General features: G+C 32.5%; 1 protein-coding gene across 1 annotated transcript in view; it reads left to right on the top strand.

Annotated features, from left to right (window-relative positions):
• LOC106719281 (protein spire) overlaps positions 1–15,394 on the top strand; it is a 112,963-nt gene that overhangs the window by 77,364 nt on the left and 20,205 nt on the right. Inside the window, exons 5-8 of the mRNA XM_045686369.1 lie at positions 2,774–2,977; positions 6,516–6,688; positions 6,818–6,881; positions 7,091–7,205. Of these exons, the coding sequence (XP_045542325.1) occupies positions 2,774–2,977; positions 6,516–6,688; positions 6,818–6,881; positions 7,091–7,205 (556 nt within the window). The remainder of the gene's footprint in view (positions 1–2,773; positions 2,978–6,515; positions 6,689–6,817; positions 6,882–7,090; positions 7,206–15,394) is intronic.

The raw sequence follows: 15,394 nt of genomic DNA, 5'->3' as shown, positions 1-15,394 counted from the left end.
TTGTAGAAACATTGTGCCAAAATTTTCTTGGAAAAAAATCAGAACTATCAGGAAATCAAACAGGAACTTCTCATTTCCTACAAGGCTCAAAAAAGTAACATGTTTCTTAAAATTCATTTTTTGCACTCTCACTTAAAATTTTTCGCACCAAATCTCAGAACAGTATCTGATGAAGACTGTGAGAGGTTTCATCACGATATTTTGCACATAGAGAGGACACAACGGGAAATGGTCCGAAGCAATACTTGCAGATTTTTGTTGGTCGATTTATCAGGAAAATCCATTATAAAATATGAAAAAGAAAAAAAACGACTAAGTAAAATGGGATTGACAACTAGTAATGATATTGTCATATGCGTTTTAAAGGTTGTGTAATAGTGTACATCCAACATTATTTAAGTAATTAAATGAACGATAAAAATTTCATATTAAAAAATTGTTTTTCTTAAAAATTCCATCCCAAAGAATATAGACGTGCTAGCAAACTTTGAATGATATATTTATGTTCAGTATTGTTGTATTAGACAAGATAACTGCATAACATTTGAAGGAGAGAAAAAAAAAATTTGCAGACCAGTGTAATCAATTTAATGACTTACTAATGAGCAGTACTGTAATCTCTAACCAATATATCGTTATTAGTGAAACTAGTTTTCTTAAACTTAGTTCTTAAACTTAGTTGAGAACTTTTCGTCGACAATTTTATATGTATGTTGTAAAGATTTAAACTAGTTACATTTATATCATTCAGACTAGACAACACTTTTAAGGCAATGAGAGTGAGGTGTCGATTATCTTAATTTGCATTTAATGCGTGGATGTTGATACATTTGTATGACATTGTACTCGGCTTATATTTTGTGTATTTAAAAGCGCAATGAATTTGTTTATCTATAGCCTATCATTTGCGTTTATTGCTCAAGTATTTAAATTTATTATCATTTATTTTCAACCCTTGATGGTTAATTAAATACAACATTTTCTGTCATTATTTATTAATCCTTAATAATATTATAAATGCGAATGTTTAGATGGATGGATGGATGGATGGATGTTTGTTAGAAGGTATCACCAGAACGGCTACTTGGATCTCACTGAAATTAGGTATAGATGTAGAACATAGTCTGGAAGAATACATAAGTTTTTTATTAATTCCACGCGTACAAAATCGCGGGCGACAACTATTATTATAATAACGTCGATTTTATGTAATTGAAAATAAATAAAAAGCACTTTAATTTTTGCAGCTATTTTAGATCTATAAAATATAATCTGTCGTTTTCTAATAATCTGTTCGCCGAAATGTTTTAACATAGACGTAATGCGGGTGGTTCTAAAATCGCTTATTAAATGCGTCCATTGCAATGTACTCGTTTTTAATCTGTGTTTTGTGATGTTTCTTCGTGTTGAAATGTTTTATTTCTTGTGTTTGCTATCGCTTATTTCATTTTTAACTGTTTTACGTGTTTTATTCGAGAGGATTTCTATAAGCGATTCTGGTAATCGTCAAAAAGCTCTCAGTTTCTATTTCGCATTACGATCGTGTGTCAATAGAACTTCGACGTACGCCTTGACAAATGTAAGTTTTTTTTAAAGATTGTAACAAACAATTCAAATATAACAACCTAAATTAAATTTGTAGGTCCAAAGCTGGATATTATCAATTTGTTATGTACAATTATGTATAGATAGTGTTTGAATATACATTAAATTTGTACAGATATATCATGAAAAATGTATTTAGATACATTGGACTGCAAAATTATCGTATGCATTATTCGTATAAAGGAATCAGTGCCCTATTTTATCTGTACAGTCAGATATAAATAGCCTCAAAGGTCGGGTAGATTTTGTCCGCTTTTCACCGCAATATGCGTACAAGATGTGGGTCATATCGCGCTGTTCGCATTAATATTTAACTAAAGGTTAACACTGTCTTACAGGCACATTGCTACAGTTGTATTTTGATGTAACGCCTATTAAAACCACTTGTACTGAGATTTACAAGAAAAAATTAAGATTTCTAGTCCTATCCTATTTAGTATTATTTCTTTCTGTTATACCTTTTCAGTAAATATAATTTAGATCACAGCTAGTTTAATATAAAACCAACTCTTTTAAAAGCTTGCATAGAAAATTGTGCAAATCCAGCTTAACCTAGAAATGTGGCCTACACTTGGTTGTATTAAGGGTTCACACATCGTTAGCGGTAAGAGATTCGTTTAAATATATCACGGATTCATTGCAACTTTATGGTAGAGTATATTTTTACTTAAACAAGCAGATTCAATATTATATTTGCGTAAACATGATAAGCATATTTTTAATACAAAGGGCGTTGTTAATTTTAAAAATAGCATTATCTTATCTGTGCCTTGTTAATGTCAAGTAATTGTGTTGTCTTCATTGAGAAAGTGTATTGCACTTTGTAGTTTTTCACGATGTACAGGTTAGATTCTATAAAGTTATATATTGGTATAGATGTTATAGAAAGGGACAGCAACTCTCTACAATGTATGGTGAATTTCGTTGTTTGTAATTTTTCTGGTATGGTTAGCAAAAGAAACAAATGATGTATCCATCTGCTGTCTTGCCCTGGAAAGCTGCAGCCTCACATGCATAGTTGGACCTCCCACAATATTCACATTCTTACTATAATCTGAGCAAAGGTGTATAATGAACATTATACACCTTTGCTCTCGTAAATCGAGTTTGTTTCCTCTGTGTCTACCTCTTGTCATTAGTATCCTAATTTGGTTTTGTTTGTGTGCAGCGCTGCGTGTGGCACTGCGGCGGTGTGGGGCGAGGAGCACGAGAGGCGGCGGGCGCGCACTACCGCGCCGTTTGCCGCGCGCTGCTCTCCGAGGCGCTCGAGCTGGCCTCGTTCTTGACGCGCGTGCGCGTCGGCGGCGCGCGCAACATGGGCGCCGCGGAGGACTCCGCTACCCATCTGGATACTTTGCAGTTCTCAGATTGGGTACGTTTGGGTTCCTACAACAACAACTGTTACTGGGAGTCACCATATATCTGTCCTTAACCCACTCATGTGTGGTCGACGCTTATTCTTCCACCAGATCTATCTTCCGTTATGTCAAAAATCACTTTCTTCTTATTCATATCATCTTTCACTCAATCCATCTATCTCTTCCTAGGCCTTCCGATCTACCTATCCACATTCATATTCAAAGGTATCTACTATTATCTCAGATTTAAAGGATGTTAAACCAAAACTGTTTAATGCAGAATATCTACTTTAGATTTGTGACACATAAAAATACTGAGAAACACTGTTCTGGATTTAACGATTGTGGACCGGGATAGATTAATTGGATTTTATGACAGACTAGCGGTAGCCTTCGACTTCGCAGGCGCCGAATTTAAAATACTAGCCTATATAATTCCCGCGTGCATCAGCTACTTTTCCGTAAAGGTTTCGTTAAAATTGGGCCAGTTGTTCCAGAAATTACCCGGAACAACGGCGGACTTGCGGACAGAAACATGTTTTTTTTCGATATTACATACTGACACTGCAATTTTATTATTACCTATGGGAACATACCCATACTACGTGACCTATTTTTTAAGATTTTTCGACCCCTCCCTCCCCTCGGTGACCATTCGTAGTATATGCCAAGACCCCCCCCCTCCCCCTTTAGTTTTCACGTAGTAATTCATAATTATGATTTTTAATCATTTCACAGGCAAAAATTGAAAAAAAAAAATAATTTGACTCATACTCGTCTTTATTGCATAAGACTGCAATAAAGACGACTTCCAAAACATAAAACTTCTTGTACCAACACCATGCACCAACTGTGAGTTTACAAAGCGCTAAACACCGCGCTATATTCGAATATAGGTCGAAAAAATACGAGATTTCTCTCATTAAAATCGACTACGTGACAAAAAGCTGAACCCCCCCCCCCCCTCCTTTGACTGACCGTAGTATTTTAAAGACTCCGCGCCCCCCCCCCCCCATAAACGGGTCACGTAGTATGGGTACGTTCCCTATAGATTGAATTATCCTGGCTAACTAGCTTCCCAGGAATTCTGTGTTCGATGACAAGTTACGACATTATTATACGAGTACATTGACTTATGGAGTATTATGGATTATGAAATAACTGGATTTAGATATGTACGAGTAGTTGTAGAGATATCGTGTGGTTGAGTTTCACAAAGATTATAGTTTAAACAAATATAAATATAGGAACTGAAATTAAATACGCTAATCATCTGTGACATAACTTAGTGTAAGTTAAGCTAAGACATAAGTTATTCTAACTTTAGTACAAATTCAGTGACATAAGTTCACATCGACTTTTCCTGCCAGTTTTGGTGTCGTAAGAGGTGATGTAAATAAATAGCTTGAGTGCTTTCTTGTATAGAGAGAATTTCATGAAAATTATGTAGTCGATTAATGTTTAAAGTTTGACTTAAGTGTAATATAAGTGGTTGCAATAAAAGTTTCAATGGAATTGAATATGAAATGGAATAATTCTGTATTAACATAATTTAAATTATACATTGTGATATTATTGGAACGAAGTTCCTTATCGCGCGTTGTGAAAGGGGGCTAGACGGAAAAAATTCTTACGAAAAGTTGTCACGACACTTTTTGCTATAGACGAATGAGCGCTACTTCACCATGGCAACGACGTGACAATATATAACGAAAATTCATAGAAATAAAATGTACTTCTTGTGAAGACTTAAGTTTTTTATTCATAGAATAAACATTGGTTCCTTTACTAATTAATCGAAAGGAACTTCGTTCCATCCGGGTGTCCCTTGACACCTCTCAAGTTTTTTAATTGTACAAATTTTCCGATATTTATACATCTTACTAATATTATAAATGGGAATGTTTAGATGGATGAATGTTCGTTTGTTTGAAGTTATCTCCAGAACGGCTCAACGAAACTCGATGAAATTTTGCATAGATGTAGAACATAGTCTGAAAGAACACATAGGCTATATATTATGTTTTTTTTTAATTCCGCGCGGACGGAGTTGCGGATGACAGCTAGTTAATGTTTTAAAGATAAAAGATTAGATTGTTTGTTTCTTATTTATAAGAATTGACTCCGAAACTACTGAACCGATTTGAAAATTTATCACGGTTGTCAAGCTACACTATTCCCGGATGACGTAGGCTATATTTATTATTAGATTTTTTTTATTTCAGCTCGGACGATGTCAGTGTCAATTGCTAGTTTATTATATACATTTATTAAATTATACTACATTTTTTCACTTAGCAATTTAACTATTGTAGCAATGGGTTGTCTTATATTCCAAATTGACATGTCTCAAGTTCAAAGCCCTGCAATGCAAATACTCATCGATTTGTATTCAAGGACGAAAAAAACGTTTTGTACCAAACGCTTTACAATGTTGCAAATTTAAACTATATAACGCGTACTGCATATTTCTATCCAAATTGTTTGGACATTGCAGTGGAAAAACGAACTTTAATGCCTTAACATACGGTATACTATTCGAAAACAAAGGAAAAATAGTTGTAAGTTGTTTAAATTCAGTGAGGTAATAGGTTATGAAAAGCGCGCGAATGCGTGCGTTGTAATGAACGATGTAGTATTAATGGCGGACAATGATCTAGGAATCCAGTGGTGAATTAATTTCAAATGGCTAAACGTGTGAACGCAGGAGTCACCTGGTGGACGCTAATGGACATTCCTTGTACGCCAATATTTATATTAGGTTAGTTTAGATGTTTTCCGGACGATTACGAAGACGCTTAAAGTGGAATATGTTTTAAAAAATGTTATATATTCTATTGTTTAGAAAATAATTATTTCTCAATGGAATGTTTTTTTTTTAATTTGTTCTTGGCTGGTTATAAAATTACGACTTTAGCAATGAAATAGTTTTCGTTTGATTACTAAAAATGTATTTACATAATGGCCAGCATAAACATATCACCAATCATTAACTATTTAATGAAATTTATAAAATGTAATCTGATGATTTAAAAGCATTTTATAATGACATCTCGTTGTATCACAAACCACGTGTGAAATAAAATAGGACACTAAAATGTCACTGAACATTGCAAAAGGCCTAAAATAGTAAGTTGACATTTTATGAACCAGCAGACCATGATCTCTATTACTGAAATTAAAGTTGGTTTAACTTTGTTGACACTTCAAAATTTTCCCTAAACATCAAAGTAAGGATAAAATAATTTACACTTTGGAATAATTCAAAATTTAATCTCGTTTATAGTCAAACCGAAGGATTTGGAGAGCTTTGCAAGTATGTACTAACAGTGCTGGAAAGAACATTGTTTCAAACAATTTTATTTATCCTAATTGTTTTTTTTTTTATATTTCGTTATTATCGTGCCTTTTAAGATGCATGTACTGTTTCGTTTAAAATGTAATTGCTGAAACCATATCTTTTGTTGTTGTTTTTGTGTTGTTCATTGAAAGCGCCTGTCTTAATTTTATAGCAAACATCCGTTACAGATTATTGCTATTTATTTTTTACAGGCGCGTTTCTGGATGCAAGTGATTGGAGAGTTGCGGATGGGTGTAAAACTGAAGAAGGTGAACTATTCTAGAACCCCCATCGAGTACGAGCTAACGCCGTACGAAATACTAATGGATGATATTAGGTCAAGAAGGTATACTTTAAGAAAAGTGGACGGATCAATACCTCAGAGGTAAAACCAACAATTTCTATAATTATTTCTTATTTATGTTCATTTTGCTTACTGCAAAACGGTGAAAAAAAAAATATTTAATAAAATATTAATAACAGAAATTTTCTAATGATGTATTTTTGTCAACAGCGTGAAGAAGGACGCTCATGCAATGATTCTCGAATTTATTAGAAGTAGGCCGCCACTCAGAAAGGTAAGGGAAGTGTCATTAAGTACTACAAAAACACGACAGAAATAGTATTATACATGTTGTACAACAAAATATTTTTACAATCGGTCGTAATACAATTTTCAAAATATTGCTTCAGCGGAGTATAACAACATCGAATGGTGGATTTACTAACTTCGTAATGCTTACCGATATCGACTAATTATAATGTTATCTAATTTGTGTGTGATCAGGCCTCGGAACGTAAACTACCACCGCCCCGACGGGAAAGCACTCCGCGGGAGCAGCTGCTGGCCTCCATCCAGCGCGGCCGCCCGCTCCGGCCCACGCCGTACTCGCGCACATACAGTGAGTACTATATACTATTGCTTGATACTTGAACCATCTTGATACTATCATATCTCCTTCGTAAATGTATTATAACGCCATCTATCGTTTGTAAAATACGTTTAATAGTTGTAATGTGTTTGTATAGAGGGCACTCGTGTGTCATTCATTAGATTTTTTTATCCCACGATATGAAATACCGGTAAAGGTTAGTCCGGTAGTCATCCGGTATATTTATTATAGAAATTATATGAATTTGCTTATTATTAAACTTAAAGAGCGTTCGAATTCCCACAAATTTGTTATATCATTTGTGGATATCCGTTTTATAACTTGGTAGAGAATATGTGAAAGTTTTCTCATTATTGCTTCCTTTAATTAATAATTAATCTGTATAAATAAAATACAATACGGATTAATATCGACAGTTTGCATATTGTTAACAAATACTACCGCCATCACACCATCAGCTCCCAGTCCCCATTGAGGAGCTCGGAGACCTACCCTCAGTTAGGCTGACTAGGCCATAGTCAACCACGCTGGCACAGTGCGGGTTGACTTCACACATATCATTGAATTTCTTCTCAGATATGTGCGGGTTGCAACATGATGTTTTCCTTCACCGTAAGAACGGATAAATGTACATATGTAAATTTAAAATCGATAAACACATTGGTACATGGCGCTATTCGAACCCACGACCTGCAGATTACAAGTCAAATACCTATTCCCAGAGCCACCGACGCTCCAACTACCAATTTAGCGTCATAGATTATTTTAAATAAATAGAAACCAAATGCATAGATCTACAATTTTGATAAGAATTCAACTAACTTTATAACCCTTGTTCCAGAATTCTAATCCTTACCCGGAGTCCTCAATCCTGTACCCTCTTTTCCTTTGAGAAGAATTTACTTCAGTGTTTATATGCTTTTTGCTAATTTATTTTATGTAGTATAAGAATATTGACTATTTATGATGAAATATTGAAGCGGTGAAGAAGAAAAACTTAACCATTTTTAACAAAAAATACAACCAAAAATTTCTATCAGACCACTAAGAACTTCAGTAGATGATTTATTTAATTATGTATTTTTGTCTTCGAAATAATATTCAATCAAAAATAATGTTAGTTTTCTATATTTACAAGAGTTCAGTACTCAGTCTAGTTTAAGGCAAATAATGTTTTTGATCTTTCAGCTAATAAAAACTGAATACTCCTGAGTTTAATTTATTATAACTATATTAATAGCGAATCATGAAATCGTAAAACTGTTTAATGTACAAATATATGTACATATTGTATAATTGATGGGCCCTATGCATAATGTTGCAACTCGTTTTTTGGGTCAAAAGATTTTGTACTTTTCGAACTCTGTTAAACAAGACTTTTTTATCTTGTAAATCAAGGTTTGAATATCTTGTTTAAAACACAAAATTTTAAAAGGAATATGTTAACATACGAAACTATAGCGTGACCAAAATACACAAAAATGGTCCTCTTGAAAAATGGCATGTATCGTGTTACGGCTATTTACGCAGGCACAGATATGGTGTTCTAAAAGTCATAAGATTTATTACCCCATTGTGGAGTGTGTTTCGAAACTAGATCGTGCTGCGCCTGAATACCTAGTGTTGTAACACTAGTCTTTAAGGACCAAAATAGCCTGAACTATTACTAAATACTGCCTAGTTATTAAGTATTACGTATACTAGTCACAAAACTCTATGTTATAAATATTTTACTATATTTCATCTTGTGGATGAGATGGATCTTTACCTTTTTATCTTTCTATTCCTACTTTCACCTCTTTTACCTTTTTTATCTACTTGTATTATAATGACCTTGTAGCAAAAAAAAGTAATTAGAGATAATATTGGAATAGCAAACATTATGCACGGAAAAAGATAAAACTGTTAAATTTGTTACAAGATGGACATGTTTACAATTAACGCTTAAAGTACGCCGTCCTTTGTTTTAATTGAATACACAATTTAAACACGAATATACATACATGTTGAACAAATATTTATGCGACGTTTTTTCTAGACTAACGGTCGCCTGTGACTTTGTCAATGCGGAATTTAAAAAATGTATCCTAAGTTACTCCCGCACATATCGGCTACCTTCCAATCAAAGTCCCGTCTATATCTATCCAGCCGTTTCGGAGATTACCCGAAAAAAACGGGGACTTGCGAACAGACAGATAGACAAAAATACTAAAAATCGATTTTTCGTTAAGCAACGCTAAAACATTAATTGTACGAAAATAATACGCTACAATTCTATGATTTGTATTGGTATTTGTGCAAAGTATATTTGCGTAGGTGTAGGAAAATATTATATCAGATTTTAATTAAATAGTTATCAAATGGTTGCACGATTTCTGATAGCAATTTATTGAATAGATAAAGCTCTTGAATGATGACAATGTATTAATTAAATAAGATGCAATCATCAGATCACAGTGCAAATAAACAGTTTTTATTTTAGTTATTCTAATTCAATTTATTAATCTAATATTTTTATTTCACTACAATTTATGAATGTTTAAAACTGTTGGTCCTTTGTTATTTACTTCTAGTTTTTAATTCTTACGTTGCTAAAAACAATAAGTGTGGTTTTTTACAAATCCATATTTGAATAAAGAATCAATTGTCACTTCATAAAATTGCTTCATAGGTTGCTTTATGTTTTTCTTATACAGGTGTCAGGACAACGCATCTATTTTATTATTTTAACCGCAACGTATTTTTTTAAACATGCAACAAAAGCAATAGTCATTTTTTTTTATAAAAACAAACATACTTTATCATTACGGAATATTTTTAACAACATACATATTTCTTGTATCTTCATCAAATAAGTGCTACGTGCAAGTCCGTATTTGTTCCGGGTTCCGCAACGACTGGACTGGTTTTGACGAGACATTTGCTGGAGCTGGAGTAACATAGGCTATTTTTTTTAATCTTCGCTGAAGAAATCGCGGGCGACAGTAATTACTTCAAACATCTATCAGTACAAGTTTGTAGATATACAAAACTAACGCTCGATTTCTGAAAAGTTATTTAAATTTATTTTAATTTACGATCCATCTTTAGTATCTAACCCCCTACCGATTAATAAACGATTAACAGAAAATAGAGTTTCTCTGATCGTTGTTTTGGACAATAAAACTGACTAGACACAGTAGGTGGTATTTGAGTCGTGATAACTTACGACACATAAAATTAATAAGGAAAATATTTTCTATGTGGCCTTAATCGTATTTGAGCAGGAACTATTTCGCTTAGCAAATCTCTTTGCGTCACAACATTGCAATATTGTCTTACACATTCGCTTCACTTCATCACGACCTTGCAGTGACAAGATCGGACTACACTTCCGACATAATAGTGCGTCACTATTTTTTGTGGTTTCATATCAATATTTTTTAATAAAGTTATTTTATAAATAGTAAATAAGCTAGCTTTAAAACATAATTTTGAGTCTGTAAACCTTTTTGGAAGTAAGAACAGATTGCTAAAATTTCATTGTTACCCTAAGTTCAATGTATATAGCTATATAGTTAACGGAAGTGGACAAAGCAGTGAAAGTATTCCTATCTCCTGATATAACATTTAGATTTAGGTCACGTTATGAGTTACGCAATAGACTTTAGTTGAAAATATAGGTCCGCGCGGCGCCTCAGCGTCTGAACTGTACCGAACATCTCGTATTGATCCTCACTAAATTTAATGTAGTTCTTATTTATTTGAAGTTTATTTTATAAATAATCAGCAATATTATTTTAAATAGATCACCTAGTCATTGTCCAGTAACATTAAAGAATGGTAATTGTGTGTCACTACCTTTTAGCATTGTAGAAGCTGTTATAATACAGTCTAGAATGAGTTATTGGATGTATTGAAGAGGAAGTAATAATGCTATTGTTTGTTGTACGTGCATTTTAATTAAAATATTGAATGATTTTCAAATATAGTACATATTATAGAAAAGAAGTGACGGTTGATGACCTATCTATGTCGTATACAATCTGATCGGAGGTATCACTCTAATCTTACTATTGAATGTCCAGATGGATATATGGATGGATGGTTGTTAGAAGGTATCTTCAGAAGAAATCTTGATGAACTTTGATACAGCTATATAACATAGCCTGGAAGAACACATAGGTTACTAATTTTTATTACTGGGCGCGGCAGGGGTCTCGGGCGACAGCTAGTATTATATAAAAGGTTGCCTTAGTTGGATTCACACATTCAATGTTCTTAAGGCTAAGTGGAGAAGGCTGAAAATTTTCAATGTAATTTTTGTGACCATCTATAACTTTTTAATATGGCCTATAAAATAAATTAACTTTTTTATTATTAAGTCATATAATATGACAAGGATGGTGGATTTAAAAGCCACGAGGCCAAAAAAAGTCAATTAACTCTTTATAATTACTTGTTTATTAATATTAAAAAAGATTATTAAATACTGATTTAAATTATACGAAACACAAGCTTTTATAAAAATTGTACATGAAAATTATTTGTAGGAAAAAGTCAGTGCTTGTCAAACTCTTCACATTCAAAAAGGAGAATTTATGTGTATCTCAGTTACATCACGATTACTAACTCTATTACACCAATTTTGATGTTTGAATATACCAAGTGTGCTAATATTCAGTTTAATATTAAAAAAATTATTCAACGTAATCTTATGATCAATTCTTGGAATGTTATATTTATTTTATACAAATACAATAATACCTTTGCATAATTTAATAACATCGTGACTTTGATTATAACCTAAAAAAAAAACCGTAATTAATTATTTCAATTATCATAATATCTCTAAACAAATTGTATTTATTTAATATATAATTTGAGAGCCGCTGGCCGTCAAGCAAAGCGCACAACCTCCTTCACCGCAGTCTGTTGTTGACTTTCACATCGAGTGGATGTGGTTTTTATTCGATTCTGAATAGTGAAAGACTAGTTTTAAAATCAAATAAAATATGTGGGAATCAGTGTCATTTTATTTAATTTTCAATTTATTGATTTAAATTTTTTTTCTTTTTTAATTAAATTATCGGAAGTGAGTGACTTATATGGCTTCATTGTACCGGTTTTAGATAAAAAAAAAACTAATCGGATTTTATTGGAAATATCAATGTTGAACTCGATTTATAGCGAGAATAACGGTGGACATTTCTGTTGTTTTCTATTCGGGAAAAAAACTGTTTTAATTTTATAAACAGTTATCGAAGTGTAATTTTTATTTGTTATACAAATAGAGACTATTTTCGTGTGACAATGGGTGTCTGCATCACGAGCACTTTAGCCATGGAAATAAGCCGTGAGTAATTTCATAGATGAGGAAGTTTTCTGGGATTGCATTTTATAACACTTGATTGTTTATTAAAAATCTTATCTATGTTGTATTAAAGTTTATTTTAGATTGACAAGCGATAAAATCACCAGTTTGTTTTCCAATGCACATAGTATTAACTAGAATGTTATCTCGTACATTGTTTTGCTCTTCAGTAATTGGTTAATATTGAGTGGCTTTTCCCAGTCTAAAACATAATTTATTATGAGCGCTTTCATATATTTTAGTGTTATTCATTCATATATATTTTTTGGTAGCACAAGTAGGTAAAATTAATGCCTCCAAAAAACGTTTTCTCGAAAAAGTTATGTCATTTACTAAATTATTTAAAAGAATATTTTATGTAATTTTAAATTAGATCGACAGCTATTTCTAAGAGTTGTTAATTAAAAACATGAAATGATTAAAAGAACTTTGCAGAATAGTAAAATTTCGAAACATAATTATATCACTCTATTTTGTGTTAAATTTATTCTGCAAAATCAATTTGGAACAATCGAAACGATCAAGGCCACTATAAAACATTTAGAAAGTATCACCGAAAACGTGAGCATTATTTAAAATTCTATATGTATATTGAATTTTAAAATTATTACTCAAAAGAAACTGGTCTAGATCCAGTCGTTTTGTGACCTTCAGAACGACATTGCCGATTTCGCAGAGCACGTAATACTGCCAACATACATAATGTATAAAACTACATCTTAAAATCAGAAACATACCACGGAATAAATATAACTGATATATTTTAATATTCATACATTCTATGACCCACTTAACAAGGTAAACTGACATGAACTTAGAAAATATCACAAATGACAATTTAAACTTTAATTGGCCAATTTAATACACATGTTGTAATAACATTTATAATTATACTTAAATATATTATAAACGTATTTTTATCTACTATCGTTAATTTGAATTAATTCCGTATTCTAAACGGATGTGCCATAGCATTAGTTACTCGAGTTGCATTATTATAGGAGGCCACAAAAAGTTTTTAATGAAAGAAATATATCACTTGTAATACTGGCAACTAATAGAAAAAGAATAATTTCACAGACACTATAATAAAATCCGTAGTTTATCTGTCCAGTTGTTTGTCTGTGCGGACCATTACGTTTACAAACAATCTAACAATTTCATCAGAAAAGTGAGAATGGATCGTTTCGCAAAACTTTCGATGAAATTGTTAATTTGTTACTGTTTATTTCGACGGTTGGGTTAAATCATGCGTACATTATACAATAGATAAATTAATTGGAAAAAACTGACAACTAGTAAATTTACACCAGTTCATTAGGTACTCGGAGTTTTCTTATTGGGACTATTAGTTAATTTAGAGAGTCTTAGTGTAAATTTTGTAAAAAGAATCTATACTAAAGGAAGGCTTAAATGACCATTTAGCTACTCTAATTCCAGCATTAATACTTTTAAGTGCTAGGAAAATAGATTGTTTTTATAGTGAAAGCAATTCGTCGCATAAAAAGATTTGTACTTAAAAGTAGGGCATTACAACACCGTAGATATGATAGGAAATTGTAGTGAGATAACATCGGAATAAAGCTATTGAACGAGTATGTATCACACACGTAATGTGTACAATCTCTCTGAGATTTGGTCAAGTTAAATTGACGGTTGTAATTTCGCGCTATCAAAGCATAACAATATGTTTTCTATTAATATCTCCATAACTGAAATCTTAATTTTATCTTTATGTTTTGGCGGTGGAAACGTGAATGACACGTTTTTAACTTCGAAGTAATTTAATTATTTAAAAATATATTTCTTAAGTGTAAACGTACTAATTCGTTCTCAAGTCAAAAGGATGAAAAAGGCAACATATTTTCTTTGGGATAATAGTCTTTTGAATTTTTAATCCATTTAATTGCATTTAACTTAGTTACACTCAGATAACTTAGATCGAGGTCTATCATTCCGAGTAAGGAAGCCTTACTGCTATAAACCTATTAGTATGGGGTTAACTAGTGGCAGGCTTGGTACAGCAGGCGGATTACACGCCGGAAGCCCGGTGCATTGAGAGCTAGAGCATCGACCGACCTTCTTTTAATACTTCCTATTTAACCCTCAGTTTACACACAACTGTACAAAATACTTTTATTATATCATCCCTTTCTTTATCTATGAAAGAACAGAAATAGACGTATGTTACGCAAAGAAGGATTATCGATTTATATTTTAAGCGACGCGATATCGGGTACATTCGATATAAACATTCGAGTACATCGTTATGATAAAGTTAACAATTTACACGAATATGTGACGTCAAAAATATCGAGCAATATGTTGCCCACTGCTGGGAATAGATCGACAAAGATCGCCACACTATTCATTCAATTAAATTGAATTAAACTGTGTAAACCAACCCGCACTTGGCCAGCGTGGTTGACTATGACCTAGTCACCCTTAACTTAGTGTAGGCTCTGAGCCCTTCAGTGGGGACGTATAGTGAGCTGATGATGAAGCAGTGTCGATGACTTTAAGTGAATAAAATGGTAATTACAATTTTTTACGAGATATTTTTGTTAGCTGTATTGATTTACTTTAAATGACGTCATACAACATGTTACTGCGTATACGTAAGCTGTGTACGCAGATGTAACCGTATCTAATAACGGTTAGATACAACTGGGCCGTTCGTGCGTTTCTAATTTACAAAAACATTAGAAAAAAAACTATAACGGTAGCAATTTGTATATCTGAATTTTTATACTTCCAAGTAAATATTTTATATCCCTGTTTTAGAAACTAAATAGTAATCCAAATTTAAATAACAATAATTTTTTAATTTTTCAAATTGAAAAAT

Source organism: Papilio machaon, chromosome 1 (assembly GCF_912999745.1).
Source record: "Papilio machaon chromosome 1, ilPapMach1.1, whole genome shotgun sequence".
In the NCBI taxonomy this organism is placed as follows: domain Eukaryota; kingdom Metazoa; phylum Arthropoda; class Insecta; order Lepidoptera; family Papilionidae; genus Papilio; species Papilio machaon.
The sequence above is the reverse complement of the archived record's forward strand: the minus strand, read 5'-3'. Positions and strand labels throughout refer to the sequence as shown.